Here is a 17,370-nt window from a genome sequence, read left to right as displayed (position 1 = left end):
TCTGTTGGGCCACAGGTTCCTCATCCATACCCTAGTCATTTTAGGTTTTGTATAAATACAGACTGAGCTCATAGTGGCTTTGTTTTCTGGGGCTCCCTTGAAATATAACCCACATCTTTCGCTACTTTAGGATCGACCACTACCAGCAGCGGCTTCAAGCATTATTCTTTAAGAAGAAGTTCCCAGAGAGGCTTGCAGAAGCGAAACCCAAAGTAGAAGGTAAAGCGAAAGTTTTCAGAGACCATTGCAGGACTTGCAAAAAGATGCTGGGCTGTAGGCAACCGAGTCGTACTCAGAGTAAGCCCGTTGAAATGAATGAACCTAAGTTAGTGGCGTTCATTAACTTCAATGGGTCTACTCTGAATAGGAATAGCATTGGCTGTCTTCCACTGGGTAGTGTCACGGTCAGTGCAAGGCAACCACCGTGTGGTAGGTCCAGTCACAATTCTGACAGTGTAGTTTATATTGCCTGGCTCCTCTCTGTCTCTTTCATTAGCTAGACCACCATCCTATGTGAGACCCACTATGTGTGGGTACCTCTGCCTCACTTGACAGTAAATACCAAAAAATTTCCACTTGCTGCAGCTTCTGGTTTTCACTTTGAATGGAAACCAGAAGTTGCTGTATATGCTCTTCACTGTAATGGAAAAGCTCTTTAGTGACATTCTTATACATTTTTGATTCTCGAGGGGAAATGACTAGGGCAGGGGCTGTTTGCCTGGGGACTTGGGATTTGGAAGAAGGATGATGGCCTCACATTTGCTGATTGAAATGGCACCACTCTGTTAACTTAAGGGAATTTCTTATCTCTCTCTTTCAGCTCTTCTCCTGGCTTCCAAGGAGCTCACACGCAGTAAGCGGCTGAAGCAGCTCCTGGAAGTCGTTTTAGCCTTTGGCAACTACATGAACAAGGGCCAAAGAGGAAACGCCTATGGCTTTAAGGTCTCCAGCCTCAATAAAATAGCAGACACCAAATCTAGCATAGATAAGTAGGTTTATTTGCTTACTTGCTTGTTTATTCCTTATAAATATTTTTATGTTGTTCTTCATTAAACATTCTCTGTTGGATGGGTGGGTCCAAGTGAAATACTTTTTGTTGCTTTTATAAAGAGATATGTTTGCTTTTTGTTTACATGGCTTTTATTAAAGAAACATAAATGCTGATGCTTCTCTAACCCTGAACTGGTGAGCCTGACTTCATGCCAGACATCTTGCATGGCATGTCAGTTATTCCAGATATCCTGTTTTTTTTGCCTCATTCATATCTGTTTTTCTTAGGAACATTACGCTGTTACACTACCTGATTATGATCTTTGAAAAGAACTACCTAGATATTCTAGACATGCAGTCTGAACTACAGCATCTTCCAGAAGCAGCAAAAGTCAAGTAAGTTTGGGGCTGGGGCTGGCATTAAAAATTCAACAAAGGATGGGTACTAGATCATTGTGTTGACATTTACTCATTCGGCAACCTGACTAGAGGCGACATATAATAATGTGTTGTAAAATAGGCTGTTAACCTGCAGTGAAAAATGGAACATGATCTGTACAGCATTAGTGGCTAGATGTTGTAGATTCACATGATGCTGCAGCAATAAATCTGCTAGCACATTTGCAAAGCTAAGCAGGGTCCAGATTGGTTTCAAATTGGATGGGAGACCATGTGTTGAGATTGCTGCATTGCAGGAATTTAGGCTGCATGACCCTTGGGGCCCCATCCAATTCTACAATTCTACATTTCTGCCACTTTTTATAGCCCAGTATACTATTGCATGAAAAGCCAACAGTTATCCCTCAACATTAATAGTTTTCCATGGATCTTTATGGTCACTTTTTATTCAACTAATCAAAAGGGGTTATTTTACTCATGCCACAATGTACAATTCTTGCCTGGGAATAAGTCCCATTAAACTCAGTTTCATTTCATTTTCACTTTTTATTACATTTTAATCTCACCTTTCCTCCAAAGACTTCAAGGTGATGAACATGCTTCTCCCTCTCTACCCATTTTCTCCTTACAACAACCCTTGAGGTAGTTTAGGTTGAGAGGCATTGGCTGGCCCAACGTCACCCTGGGAGCTTTGTGGTCTCCCAGGTCCTAGTCTAACACTCTTAATCACTACACCATGCTGGCATACATCAGAGTGGGTGTGCATTGTATTCTGCTGTCAGTTTTTGGGAGGGGGGCATAATAATGTCAGTGGGGTGGAAGAAGCTGATCCTCTTTAGATGATTATTCTGGTGCTGGGTTCCTGCCTGTGAGTGAAGCAGGTAATAGTTAATCAATGGAATTCCTGTCCTGCCTTTCTGCACTAGGTGCCCAAGGTGACTTAAGAACAGAAAATGATTAAATTTGTTAAAAGATACATACTAAAAGAGGAGATAAGAACATAAGTCAAGATGTCAGGGACTGGGCAGAGGAGAAATGGTGGAGACTGCTTCCCCAGCCTGACCCTTCCAGAGAAGAAGGAGACAGTTCAGAATTACAGAAGGGGTTTGAGGAAGGTTACAGCTCAGAGGCAGATGAGCAGAAAAGCTGGGAAATGGGAGAGGAGGTGGAGGAGGAGGAGGAAGAAGAAGCATCAGGGGAGAGACAGCTGAATGACTCAGTGTCTGTAGAAAGCATCCCAACCCCCCCCCCTTCTAGAACCTGGTTGGCATTGAAAGTAGGAGAGCAGAGACCTCAAAGGCAAAAGGCTCTTTCTAGCACCCATAGCGATGTCTCATGAGGAAGTGGGAGAGACGGAGGGGGTGGGGTTTCACTCAGAGCAACACCATTACTAAAAGAGGCTGCATTTCTAAGCCTATCTCTGTGAATATTGAATAAATAGCATTGGTAAGAACTTTCCTTGTTCTATCCATTCCTGGCAACCTACCATGGGGGTTTGGATCCTCTGACGCCTGACACAAGCAGAATGAAAAACTAGTCAATAGCAAACAAATAACCAGTCCATTAGTCCCCCAAAGGCCTCTATTGGAAGAAGAGAAGCAGAAGCTCTCTGCTTTATTTAAAGCTGGCCATGCCATGTCAATTTGTTGGGCACTTCAGCCTGCCTCCCCCATTTCATTTATCCAGAGGTTGAAAGGCTTATTCTCTTCTGAATAGTGTGGGATCTTGCGTGTGAGTGCAAGCAGCCCGGGGTCTGAACCCTCCTATTAAAAGCTCATGCAACACAGAATGGACCTCTTCTTGCCACCTCTAAAGCATCTGGTGTAGGGCTGGGGCCGGAGGCAGGATACCAGACTGGATGGACCAGCGATCTTTACTGCCTCACCAGTTCCTGTATTCCCATGTAACACTGCTCTTTTTGTTTTCAACTGCTGTATGTCTCTCTGTGTCTCCTTGCAGCCTGGTGGAGCTGGAGAAGGAAGTGAACAACATAAAGACTGGATTGAAAGCTGTTGAAGCTGTAAGTATTTTGTGCTTTCCAAATACTCACTCGGGAACTCAGGCACTGTGTTTTTGGTGAGAGAAGAACGAGCTTTTCTTCTTTTGTCAAGCACCGCCTGTTTCCCTAAAATTGTCTCCCGTAGGGCTGGGCTGATGATATTGCCAGATGTACCCCTTAAGAAACTTGTTTGATCTGCTACTGAGAGCTGGGGGAATGGGAGTTTGACAAATGACATGCCCTAAAAATGTTGGAACACTTGCTTTTGCTTCTTTCAGAGAGGCTTGGTCTCTGAGCAGGTGTTTGGTGTGGCCTCTGTGGACAGGTCTGAACGGGTGGGGTGTAGCCTATGTATCAAATCATTTAGTAGCGGCCAAAACATCTGCCAAGGAGGGAGAAAGGCAGGGAAGCAAGCAGGTATGGGACTGGTGGTCACATAGCTGTACGGTGCTGCAATACAACCAAGGATGGGGGGAAACACTGAGTCAATTTGTACTTGGCAAACCTACCTGATTCACTTTTTCAATACGTGAACTGAAGCTCAGCCATCCTTCAAAATTCACACTTCTCAGAATTTTGTGGTGCAGTTCTGCAGCCAAGTAATTGAATAAAAATGCATATAATAAAAATGCATTTAAATGCATGCTTGTGAAAATAATATAAAAAAATGTTCTTGAGTAGGGGAAACGGCTTTGCAAAAATGTGTATATTAGCAGACATCCACACTAAAATGCTAAAGGGAAGTCCATTGCTAGATCTTTTGCCATGACCATCTTACAGTTAGGAACCTCTGGTAACTTTCTGTGGCACTTGTAGCTCTGTGAATGAGATGTCCTTTGCTGAGAATCCCTGTAGGCCAATCTGCTGAGAGTTGACTATTTTATTTTATTTTATATTTTATTTTTTACTTTGCCTTTTCCCTAATGGTACTCAAGGTAAAAATGTAGAAAAAGCAATATTTTTTAAAGAAAAATTAAGCATTAATATAAAGCTATATACAGTACATATATAAAATCTGCTTAAAACATGAAAACAATTACAATAAAAATAGCATGACACCAGACCTTTCATTAAAGCTGTCAGTTCTCAAAAACCTATTGGAAGAGGAAGGTCTTCACCTGCCAGCAGAAGGACAAGGAGGGAGCTAGTCTGGTTTCTCCAGGGAGGGAGTTCCAGAGTCTGAGAGCAGCCACCAATGGGGCCCAAGATCCTTCAAGTAGCAGAGGACAGGTGGAGCATTGTCTCTCACACCAAACATGGCTGTCTGTTTCTTTTCCCTTTTGCCCACCCCCTGCTCTACAGGGTACAGCCTGGCTTGTTCTGTCCATCAAACTCAGTATTGTCTACTACTCTTGTCATATCCAGGGTCTTGGGCAGAGATCATTTGCATCCTATTCTGATGCAAAACATTTGCTTTACCTGTGAGCTGTGGTTCCTGCCCTCACTTCCCTAGCACATTTCTAGTTCAGTGGATCATGCATCCATAATGGAGCAGGGAAGGCACCTTGTAGTTGGTTGTTCAAAACAACCACAGAGAGAATTGCCTGCCTACTTTCTAGGGAGTGGCTCAGTCCTTTCATTTTCTACTCGATGTTATATACTTGGGGGTAATCACTGTAGAGCTCTGTTACTACAAGCCCTGTGAATAGAATCACACTGGACAAACAAGGAATGGAGCCAACGGGCTTTTGCAAAACAGAAAGACTCAGTCATACTGGGCCTTCTCTAGGGGATTGTGGTCTGGTGAACTGAATGTAGGACCTAGAGCCAAGAACACCTACTTTCTCCTCTTGGCTGTCCACTGGCTTTTCTGTGTGGCCTTAATAAAGTCATGCTACTTCTGCCTCCCACCTGTGATTTGGGATGACTCTTTATCATCATCACTGTTGCAGCAAAAATACGTGAAGCAGCAAGAATCAGACATCATTGCAAGGCTAAATTATTACATTGTAAAGTTTATCATCCAGTTCATTTTATCTTATTGAAAAGGTACCATTAGGTCCAGTCATGGCTGATTCTGGGGTTGTGATGCTCATCTCGCTTTGTTGGCCGAGAGAGCCGGTGTACAGCTTTGGGGTCATGTGACCAGCATGACTAAGCTGCTTCTGGCAAACCAGAGCAGCGCACGGAAACGTCGTTTACCTTCCCGCCAGAGCGGTACCTATTTATCTACTTGCACTTTGACGTGCTTTCACAGTGCATTATTTGCGAACACTGGGGGTGCTTTGAATAATCTCTTCAACTGAAGATTCATCTATGTCGGGTACTTTGAAGAGGAAAGAGTGTGATATTAATGCCAAAGTTTAATGTATGGATCTACTTCAGATGTTACAGATATAGTTGTAGTAACGTACTCAGCATGGGTCTGTGATATATACCCGCTAATCCTGCAGTGTGTGAAGTGACCCTTAGTGGTGTTAGTTGTGTGAGTGCAGCACTCGGTATGGACCGAACACAAAAATTTACATTCATTCTCCCTGGACTGGAGAACATTATTGCTCCTGCATGAATAGCTGGTGACATCAATAGTATCTCAATATGCTAGATAGCCAGGGAGTTAAGGTGCCCTCTCATTCTCACTCCCGACTATGGGGAGTAGAGTGGTGGAACCAAGTATCCCCTGAATACCCGCCCCCGTTTACACTGTAAATGACTTCTCTCAGTTTGACTTCTCTCAGTTTGCAGGTTCAAGATCGCTGTCAGTTGACTTAAAATACAACGTTCATGGGTTTTTAAATAAAATGCTATTGGAGCTGGCCTTTTTAGTTACAGTCCAAACATAACATGATCTTGTAGTAACTTCTGGAGCATGCGATGCGAGGACTAGAATGATAGAGTTAGAAGGCATCTTGTCAGTCACCTGGTCCAACCTCCTGTGAATGCAGGAAACCTACTATTTCAGCATCCCTGAGAAGTGGCCACCCAGCCTCTGCTTAAAGTCCTCTAACGATGGAGGACTTCTTGATACAGTTTGTTCCACTGTATTCATCCTTTTTCTTGTAGTTTAAACCCATTGGCTCGGGTCCTGCTTCTGGCAAGAAATTTTTTTTTGGTTCCATCGCTTCAGTGCATTAAGCCAACAGTTGGCTGAGTGTGGTGTGCAAGCCAGGCCATTGGAAATGCTGCTCAGCGCTCGCTTCCATGGAATGAAATACTGTTCAGTGTGCATTTTCAAATCTCAAGTTTCATGTGGATTCACAGCGGTTGTGGCAGAGCCAGTTTGCATGATAAATATTGAGGAGGTCACTCTCAAGTTCTGACTTTGTTCCTTGACAAGCTCGCCCCACCCCACTCCAGCAGGCACATTTCCCCTTGCATGCTAAGAAAGCTCTGTGTGCCCAGAGCTCCTCTGTGTTGGCTGTTTCAGGCATCCAAGAAATTACAGGATAGTTGCAGCTGTTGAGTGATAAACCATAGATTCGGTTTGGTTTCAGGCTTGTGAGTTGTTTGCCCAGTGTCCTTGCAGTACCTTCTCCTTCCCTTTCTTGGGCAACATCTATTTCCCATTCATGCACCCGTCCCCCTCCCTCCCACCTCTGTTTAGCCTTGGCAGCCAGCACCTTCCCCTCTTGCTCATTCATTTCACTGCTCCCCCCACCCACTTTTGGCATGTAAAAATGCAGCACTATAGCAACAATGGAAGGCCCTTGTTGGGAGTGGACTTGATGGAGGGGGGAGGGAAGGTGCAACTCTTGACTGCGTTCCAGCGTGTTCTCGCCACAGTCCTGGCTCTGACAGTTGAGAGGGCTCTTCAAAGCCCCTTATTACAAACACAGGGCTAAAAATAGGTTCACAGTCAGCTGCTCAACAGAGGCACTTTGTAATCCTTCACTTCCCAGGGCTGGCAGCACCATTTTAAAAAATGAGACTTGAGTCCAGCTCTGAAATACTTCACAGAGTGAAGCAGGCAATGCAAAGTATATCAAAATGCAAATTCATAAACACTCTCCATTCTCTGTGAGCCCTGCCAGGGCATCCATCTGCCTTGTTGCCAACTGTGTTTGTAGCTATTACGGCGAGTACTTGTTTTTAAACCTGCACTAACTCTGATAGTGTAGATTTTTGAGCACAGTGTCCTAACTTTCACTTCTGAATTTTGCAACTCCCGGTGAGAGTTGTTGTTCAGCAACACCTGGAGAGCCAGAGTCTCTTCCCCAAACCAAACTCTGTGTCATCTTAAAGAGAATATCTAATGCCCCAAACAATCCCAGCACAAGATAATGCTTCAGTTAAAACTGGGGGTATTAGTAAGCCATTATTGTAGCCAGCGTGTTTCTTACAGAAGGAAAAGATTCCCTGCCCTGAGGATCTTGCAGTCTAAATGCTGATAGGAAGAGATTGGAGAAAGAGAGGGGTGGCATGGGTAGCTAGCTAAACCTGACAAAGCACAATTAAAGGTTTTTGGGGGCTCCCAGCTCTAAATACAAACAAACCCATAATATTTCCATGTACTGTATAGTTGTCTTTCATATCTTCCGTCTGCATCCCACCAGATTCCAAGGAACTGAAGGTGACATAAATGGAGGTTACCTCTCTCCATCCTCTAGGGATGGGCAGATCACATCATTTCTGGCCCTAGTCAGTTTTGCTGATGTTAACTCATACACCCATTCCATCCCATTTCTGTATTAATTTGTGAATTTTTTTAAAATATGAAAATTTGAATACATGTTAAAACACATCAGTGAACATGTATTTTATCACAACTTGCAGTTGTCCTAATGGGAATCCAAGAAACTTCTCTTTGGTCCTCTTATCTTCACAACAACCTTGCGAGGCCGATTAGACTAAGAGTGTGTGATGGGCCCAAGACTTGCCATTGAGCTTCATGACGAAAGGGCGTTTGAGCCCAGGTCACCCTATTTCACAATCTCAAGCAGCTTAAGGTGTTCAAAAGTCAGTCTGTGCTCGCTCAGTTGTGAGATCCAGTTCTCAAGGCGCTCACTGCTGTTCCAGGCAAATAAGTCCATTTGGCAGATAACCTGAATATGGAAGTTCAAGGCAGCACCAAACTGCCCATGCTGAGAACTGCAATCTCAAAAAAGAAAAGAAAAGAAAAGTGGAAGATAAACCACTATCTGATTAACGATTAGTTTCATTTGGTTTGGAGGAAATCCAGCGTGCTATAATGGTTGCACAACGGCAACAGAACACCCAGAGGTTAGAGCTTATGCCTTGCCCATTATCAAGCCTTGTGGTGAATGGAGTTGCTTTGAAAGGAAGAGTAAGGAGCACTTGATACTGTCCTTGACTGACCTCCTGAGGTCATTCAAAGCACTGACAAGCTTGTTAAGAAAGAAACATGTCTTCCAAGTCACATTGGTGTAGGGTCTTTCACTTTTGTTGCAATGTGAAATAAAACTGAAAGTTGGGTACTTTAGACCCTGAATGTACTTCGTTGTTTTGATGTGCTGGGAAATACCCTGTGTGTGTTACCCTTAGCGCTTGCCAAGTGATTCAGGAATGTGCTGTTGTGGTTGTTTTAAAAAAGATAAGACAATATGACAATATTTAATAGAAGGGGAAAGGATCTTTTCCTTGATAATGGTTAAATTTATGCTGTCTCATATTGTCTTATGTTAGGCTTTACTTTGTCTGCAGTGTTTTGTTTCCTGTCTGCTTAATATTCCTCTTTGCTTCAGTCTATTCCCAGGCCTTCCATCTCTTGCCCCCCCCCCCATCACCACTACTCTGATTTCACTGTGTACCACTGGTAGCCAAGATGGTACCCTACAGTTGTTGTTGGACTCCAACTCCCATCAGCCCCAGGCATTATGGCCAATGGCTAGGGATTATGGGAGAGCACTGCGCGCACACACACAAACACACAGATAAAGGAAACAGCTATGAGACAGCCAGGCCTTCCCAGACTCTCCTATGGCAATGAATCATAGAGTTGAAAGGTACCATGAGGATCATCTAATACAACTGCCTGCAGTGCAGGAAAATTTTGCCCAACATGGGGCTGAAACCCACAACCCTAATGGACCCTGGATATGCTAGGCGCTGAGCACTCGGGCAGAATATTTTTTGCATGTTTGCCTGTATATCTCTGTAAATAAAGAGACTAGAAACTTGATTTCAAAAACAAAACAAAACGAACAGTTCCTGAAGATTAAGGGCCAGAACCAGGAGGACAGGAAAGCCACCACAGGGTCTCAGCCTGTGAACATAGGAATCAGTGGTAGAAATTTGATTTGAATTGCTATGTGGTCTGCCACCAGGATGTTTAAGAAGTGCCTTGTTTTGTATGTCTCAAGCCTTGCTGCTTCCAAAGCTGCCCAGCAGACACATGGCTGCTTGGTCTTAACAGTGTGGCTGCACCTGTTTTAATAATTTCACCAGTCAGTTGCTCTGATCTTCTTCTTTTCTTAGGAGCTGGACTACCAGAAGAGACGTATGCGGGAAGCTGGCGATAGATTTGTCCCTGTCATGGGTGACTTTATCACTGTAGCCAGTTTTAGCTTTTCAGAGCTGGAAGACCTTCTGAACGATGCAAAGGATAAGGTAGGAAAATGCTTTTTAAATGTTTGTTCTTTGATACGGTCCTCCAACCCAAAACACATACGAGGCATGTAACTTTGTTTTCATTTTTAATGGGCTGTTGCACAGAGCCTTTCATTGAGAAAGGAACCTTGTCTGCAGAAATGAAGGCTGCTTCTTTTCCATGGGACAATGGGTGGCTCTTTAATAAAGGTCTGTAATTATTGTTTGAATGGCACGTTTGATTAGACAAAGGTTATTAAACAGAAATGCTGTGATAATGCAACTTACCTACAACTTCCAAATCTAAATACATCCTCCAGTTACAATTGGATAGACTAATTTTTCATCATCAGAACTAAGGTCCCTTCCAAATATCTAGCAGTGACCCTCTTTGCCAAGATGAGTTCAGTAGACCCAAATGTACCATTCGTAGGTTACTTCTGGAAAGACAGGAAAGCACTGAAGAACTAAAACTGTGATAGCTAGCAAGGGTGCATATATTGGAAACTGGGGCTGGTAGTAGCTTCCCAATGTATCACCTGGAGCAAAACAGACACTTCTTTTTCCACCTGATAACATTTGTGTTCAGAGAAAAGCATGTACATCATGTCCCAAGAGGCAAATTGTAAAGCAGCAGGAGAGTAGACCTTCAATTTATTGGCTCCTGACTAGAAGTTGGCACTAAGCCTTCAGTATCTAGGGTGGGGAAGAAACATAAGAAAACGTTATAAAGGCACAAGAATGTTTAAAGGAGAACAAGTCATAATGCAAACAAGGTGTAACAATAGCAAACGTGTCCTGCTTTGCTAGTGTGATAAAAGCAGCTAATAGCACCAAGAAAGTCTGTTACACCTTGGCCCATTTTTTCTCTTTTATGTAAGGAGCTTGAGACAACACAGGCCCTTTGGGTGTTGTGGTGGAACCTTGCCTGAGTGGCAAGGTTTCCTGATTTTCAGCCACTTCACATTACCCCTGAAGTTGGTGCTTTCTGTTATAAGTTGATCCTATCACATCACCCCCCTGGATGCTTTGGGCAGTTATTGTCTCTGCAACATGTGAAATGCCCCTTCCTTCGTAGGGTACATCATGTAGGAATTCATATTTTGGGGAGCCACTGTTCTCTAACTCAGCCTTGTAGGACTGACTGTTTTGTACTAGAACCCTGATATCTACCTACTGGAGTTTGGTGCAAAAGAATAAAAGAATTCTGAGCCCAGGAGTTTGTTTTAAATAACAGATATGCATTGAGCTTACACACTTCTTCCATACAAAACCCCCCTCCTGCGGGGGGCGGGGTCGTTTGGTTGTTGCCTTTCTTAAACAATTGAGAGCAAGAAATCCTTGCTGATCTACTTCAGATCACCCAGAGACCCACCAGCAGATCCCAGGCTACCTTCTGCTCAGTCCTGCTCTAATCCAGACACTTTATGAGCCCTTCAGCCTTGTGCTCTCATCCATTGCTTTTGTTGGGGTTGTGGAAAATATTTTCCTGTGCCATCTGATGTACAGCTGTTATTCACCTCACTTTTAGTTTGCTAGTGAGTCTGTTTCAAATAGTGCACTGTGCACTATTAGGAACATGGCTGCTAGTGCCATTGTAGAGATGGGGAGGGCAGGATTCGGTTCAGTTCGCATTGTAATGTGAACTTACCAGACTTGAACTTCCTGATATGATATGTGGACCAAGCGGCAGTTATCTTTTGAAATTCAAACTGCTCCGAATTTTGTGGCGGAGTTAGCCAGCCAAGTAATGTGTACAAAAATGGATATGTTTAGGCAAAGTATGCATAAAACTCTTAGTGAAAATAACATGCAAAAATACACATATTAGGGGAAATTGCTTGCAAAAAAAAAGTGCATTAAAATGTTGGATTTTCATGAGGACTTTAAAAAACATCACAAACTGATGCAGAAATGTGGAGATGGAAATTTAAGATTGAAAAAATGAGAAACAGAGAGAGAGACTGAAATTGACAGATTCTGCCATGAGGGGAAAGCCAATCTGTTCTGATCTGCAGGGCAGCGCCACCCGGTGGTGCTCTCAGGTAATGGCGCTGCTGCCTGGGCCCCAGCTTGACCTTCCAAGTGCAGCGTGTTTAGCCAGCTGTTTAATCCAGCCCTGCTATCTTGTATCATGACACATGACAGGGCCTCACTCTCTACGTTATGTTGTTTCAGAATGTGCCACAGCCCAGCTCTGACCTTTTAAAATTATAACTGTCTCTCTCCTCCGTGAGTGTGTCTGTTTTTCATGGCTAAGATGAGTTGCCTTGCAGCGCAAAAAACAAATGCAAAAGGGGGGAGGTTTTAATTTTAAAAAATGGGAAATGGAAATGTTATAAAAATGAAATACACAGAGTGTTTTATCTGGCTTTCCTCAAAATTAATGTCCTTTATCTTAAAGCAACAAGCCTGTTATTTCAAGCTGTCAGCTGTCTGTCTTTGAGCTCCAGGTTAATATAGGATTGGTTTGGATACTGTTCACATATAGCACTTTGCTTCCCAGACCCTTCATTTTTTGTTTGGTTTCTCTTCATTAACAGGACCTTTGTTCCTGGGTTGTTTTCTTGCTTCTATTTCTGTCTGGACCCAGTGGCCTGAGGGAATAAAATATATAATGAGCAAGCAAAAGGGAAGAATGAAGGAAAGTTAGCCAAAATTCACATTTCCCTGAAAAGGCCTGGTGTTAAGTGGGGATGTTAACCAAGCTCAGTTTCTAGGGTTATTTATTAGGGAAAGGGCACCTTATCCATCATACAGAAATCTCCTTAGCCAGGGCAGGAGCTCAGTGGTGGAGCATCTGTTTTGCATGCAGAAGATCCCAGGTTCAATTCTTGGCCTCTCTAGGCAGGACAGAGAGAGATTGCTGCCGGAAACCATTGAGAGCCACTGCCAGTGTAGACAGTGCTGAGACAGACGGACTAATTGTATGAATTGGTATATCACAGCTTTCTGTGTTTATATGTTCAGATTCTAAGAGCCTTGGGGTCAACCCGTGGCCTAAGGCCTTTCTCTTCCAAGCACATCACTGGTAAAACAGACTCTCTTTTAATCACAGCCGAAATCTTAATCGGTACAGTGTGGATGTTTGGCTCCTCATGCCTGATAGGGTCCTGCCATTTAATACTTTTCCATACTTGAGGACACAGCTGCTGCTGCTGCTGCTGTTGTTGTTGTGAATTAATGCGGTGGAGGTTCCAAGATGGTGATGGCTTCGGAGCACCACAAATAACAGGACTGTAATTAGCATTGATTGCCACCCAGGGAAGTAATTTTTCCTTTTTTTACTTCTCTGCTTTTAAACTTACCAACCTACTGAGATTCTAACAGCTGCTGCTGCTGCTGCTGCTGCTGCTGCTGCTGCTGCTTCTTCTTCTTCTTCTTCTTCTTCTTCTTCTTCTTCTTCTTCTTCTTCTGAGAAAGGGCCAGACTACGGTTTGTGCTTACCTCATAGTGTGTAGACATTTCTTTTGTTTTTATTAATTCTATTACAGGAGCACAGGTATATGGGGGTGCCTTTCCTACCATAATAATATACCCTCCAACTATCTTCAGAAACTAGGGGCACTCTATTTTTACACCAGTAGAGTGTCCCTAATTTCTGAGACATGTTGTGAGGAATTCTGAGGATTTTGTTGTTGTTGCTGATGCTGATGCTGAGATCTACAGATGAAGGGTGGCATGCAAATTAAATGAATAATAATAAATAATGTTAAATGTGGGGCATAGTGAGGGGAGGATTACCTCTTTCTTTCCCTAGCCCCAATCAGAACAGAAACCATCCAGCTTTGGGCTTTAGGTGTCCTGTTTCTAGGAACACCAGTAGCACCGGCTTGTGGCATATTCAAGGGAGGGCCAAAGAGCAAGGTTAGGTCACACTAACCTTGGGCCAAGTCTAGGACAACAAGGGGGAAAGTCTGTATTGGTGATTTCTGCTTAGATTGAAGCTGGGAGAGGAGAAGTAAGACTTTCCTTACTGCGTGCTATGTTTGCCGTAGGAAATGCACTAATCCCATGTGTGCACCATAATTAAACCAATTAAAATAAACAAAGTAGTTATGCAGTATAATGCGTTCTTGACTTCCAAAGACTACCTCTGAGTTGTGAGCTTTGGAGAATCATAACATAGCCTAGTGAAGAGAAACAGATCCTGCAAAACAATAGTCCCTCAACACAGCGGGGAATGCCCATATCATACCCCATGGCATGTGCTTTACAATGCCTGAGAACCTGAGCTGCAGGTCACCCCGCATAATGCTTAATCCAGCTCAGCAAATGAGAGCTTTCCGTCTATTTGTGCTAGCTATGTCAGTATCTTCCAGTCATGTATCCTTTCCATCACTTGGTGTAATTTGTTTCTGGTGTTCCGAGGATTAAGAATCCAGGGTTTATTTTCATCCCAAACCGGATTTAATCATACTGGGGAAGGAGAATCAGGTTCCTGGTTCTGCTAAGCTAATTGAAGTGTCTCCCCACAGCAAAGCCAATCATGTCTGGAAGTGGCTGCATGCACCTTTGCCAACATAATGTTCTCAACGAGAGATGCTTAATTCTAATTGCTATAACATGCCCCATCAATCTGTCACTCCGTACAATCATGTGCGCAGCTACTATTCTTGAACCAAGTTCCTTTTCAGCTTCTACTGGAGGAGCTCACAGCTTTCACTCCTCATCAAGCCCTGAGCTGCCTTTGGAGCCAGGAAGGGAATATTCTGTCCTTAACAAAACTGGAGCTATTTCTCATGCTCACTTTACTTTCTTACTTTCTTTCCTCACCCCCTGCATTAAAAATAAAATAAAAATAAAAATTATATATGTATGTGTGTGTGTGTGTGTGTGTGTGTGTGTATATATATATATATATATATATATATCCCCAGATGTGTTTCCCAGGGCCTGAAATTGCTCCATTCTCAATGGTCTCTCTGTGTTTGTTGAATCAGGAGTGCTGTCTCCACCATGGAAACTTCTTGCAACTGGCCAGTACGGACGGAGGCCAGAATACTCAGAAATTCCACGATACTGTTACTTTTAGCAAGAAAACACTCATGAATGTGATTTTTATCAACACTAAAATGGGTCTTGCTTTAAAAGCTTTGGCCATTAAACTGAAGAACAGTGCCAGTCATTGGAATTAAACACCTTTCTGTATATGGATCTGGCTTAATGAGCACCGAGGCCTAAATGGGAAGGAGCAGAACATCTCACCCATCATGATGTAGAAATGCACTGCCTCATCCTTGTTCCCAATGATCTTCCCCCAACCTGCAGGTGAAGGACCCCTGGTCCCCTCTTCCAACCGAAGAGGAATGCAAATAATGTGATTCCCCCATCATTATCTGATTATCTCCCTCTGTCTCTCTCCAGTGGGTGTTGGGAGCTACTGCTTTCCTGGCACACCATAAATAGGAAGCAACAACAAAACTACATTTACTTTGTGTATTACAAAGCAAAAAAGCAGTTCCATGTTTCTGTGCTCACAGACTGAGGGTGTAATGGCAGAATCAGACTTTCTCCTGATTCATGGTGGGTTCTGGAGTCAAGGAATTTGGCAGGCGGGTATGCATAGTATCAGCAAGCAGCATTTACAGGATGGGGACAAAAAGCCATGAGTACAGAGAGAATTTGTTGCCAAGTGTTGAAACACGTCTGAGAAGCATTTCACAGCTGGGATCAACAGGATCCAATGACCAAGGAAGGGGGACCAGAATTCAGCAGGTCTTCTGAGCCAAGGAAGTGCCAGTACAAACCAGTAAGTCTTATCAACCAGGGTTGCCTATACTGTACAGCCTTAGAGTCAGACACAGGTCAAATTTCAAAATGCTTTTAAGATGTCCAGGTCTAATTTCCGTGTTATCTAGAGCAACCACTCATTTCTTAGTCCTCTTCCCAAAATCAAACTGCTGAATATGCGAGTTACTGTGGAAGTAAATGATGCCTAGGTTGAGGTTTCATTAAATGATGTTGGAATGGCCAGATTTATAATAGTCACGAACCTCAGGCTTCCCTAAGAAAATATTAGAAATCCTAACCACCAAATACCTTTCCTCAACCTACTTTGGCCATTCAGTATGGGTAAAGTAGTCTATTTTTAGCCTGTCACTTAAAATCTTATAGGCATTAGTGGATGATATATTAATAGAATTGACTGACGTGTGCAGGAAAGCAGAACAAGACTGAGCAATCAAAGCCCTAGTCTCTGAATGGTGCTGTAGACCAGCGATCTGGCTGTGAAACAGACTGCAGTCTGCTCGCAATGAGAAGAATATGCCCCTAGCAGAGAGGCACTTGAACACACAAAGTTGTTGGTCAGTCAGAACATCTACATTGGGTGGCACATAGTTTGGTTGTTACTTAGATTGATTTTATTTGTGGTATTGTTTTATCGGGAGAGCCAGTGTGGTGTAGTGCTTAAGAGCGGTAGTCTCGTAATCTGGGGAACCGGGTTCGCGTCTCCGCTCCTCCACATGCAGCTGCTGGGTGACCTTGGGCCAGTCACACTTCTTTGAAGTCTCTCAGCCCCACTCACCTCACAGAGCGTTTGTTGTAGGGGAGGAAGGGAAAGGAGAATGTTAGCCACTTTGAGACTCCTTAAAGGGAGTGAAAGGCGGGATGTCAAATCCAAACTCTTCTTCTGCTGCTGCTTTGAAATTCTTTTGTGTTTTGAGACGCTGCATATAAATTTAGCAAATGAAAATAAATATGGGAGTCAGTACAGTGGTACCTTGGGTTACATACGCTTCAGGTTACAGACTTCGCTAACCCAGAAATATTACCTCGGGTTAAGAACTTTTCTTCAGGATGAGAACAGAAATCGTGCTCTGGCGGCGCGGCAGCAGTAGGAGGCCCCATTAGCTAAAGTGGTGCTTCAAGTTAAGAACAGTTTCAGGTTAAGAACAGACCTCCAGAATGAATTAAGTACTTAACCCGAGGTACCACTGTACTTAAAAGGGGAGGATAAATATTCCCTAACATTGAAATGGCTCAGATATTGGTAGAGTAAAGGTAAAGGTAAAGGGACCCCTGACCATTAGGTCCAGTCGTGGCCGACTCTGGGGTTGTGGCGCTTATCTCGCTTTATTGGCCAAGGGAGCCGGCGTACAGGTTCCGGGTCATGTGGCCAGCATGACTAAGCAGCTTCTGGTGAACCAGAGCAGCCACAGAAACGCTGTTTACCTTCCCGCTGGAGCGGTACCTATTTATCTACTTGCACTTTGACGTGCTTTCGGTTGGCAGGAGCAGGGACTGAGCAATGGGAGTTCACCCCGTCGTGGGGATTCAAACCGCCGACCTTCTGATCGGCAAGTCCTAGGCTCTGTGGTTTAACCCACAGCACCACCCGCATATTGGTAGAGAAGGGGAAGGCAAATATACAGCTGTTCTTCTGAATGACAGCCTTGCATTTGTCACCATATCTAGTTTGGCCTAATAGAAGGATCTGTGGAGGGAAGAAGAAAGCAAGCAAGTTCAAAGTTTGGGTTTATTTGTTTTGGAAA

The 17,370-nt window shown here is 43.6% G+C and overlaps 1 protein-coding gene across 7 annotated transcripts in view; it reads left to right on the top strand.

Moving 5' to 3' along the window:
• DAAM2 (dishevelled associated activator of morphogenesis 2) overlaps positions 1 to 17,370 on the top strand; it is a 224,822-nt gene that overhangs the window by 196,466 nt on the left and 10,986 nt on the right. For all 7 annotated transcript variants that reach the window (XM_082214804.1, XM_082214805.1, XM_082214799.1 and 4 more), the window contains 5 exons: positions 131 to 219; positions 821 to 989; positions 1,279 to 1,386; positions 3,349 to 3,409; positions 9,764 to 9,895. In XM_082214804.1, coding sequence (XP_082070930.1) covers positions 131 to 219; positions 821 to 989; positions 1,279 to 1,386; positions 3,349 to 3,409; positions 9,764 to 9,895 — 559 coding nt within the window. The remainder of the gene's footprint in view (positions 1 to 130; positions 220 to 820; positions 990 to 1,278; positions 1,387 to 3,348; positions 3,410 to 9,763; positions 9,896 to 17,370) is intronic.

This window comes from Podarcis vaucheri, assembly GCF_965113315.1.
Source record: "Podarcis vaucheri genome assembly, chromosome: 3".
Lineage (NCBI taxonomy): Eukaryota > Metazoa > Chordata > Lepidosauria > Squamata > Lacertidae > Podarcis > Podarcis vaucheri.
Note: the sequence above shows the minus strand (reverse complement) of the source record. Positions and strands in the feature narration are given on the sequence as shown.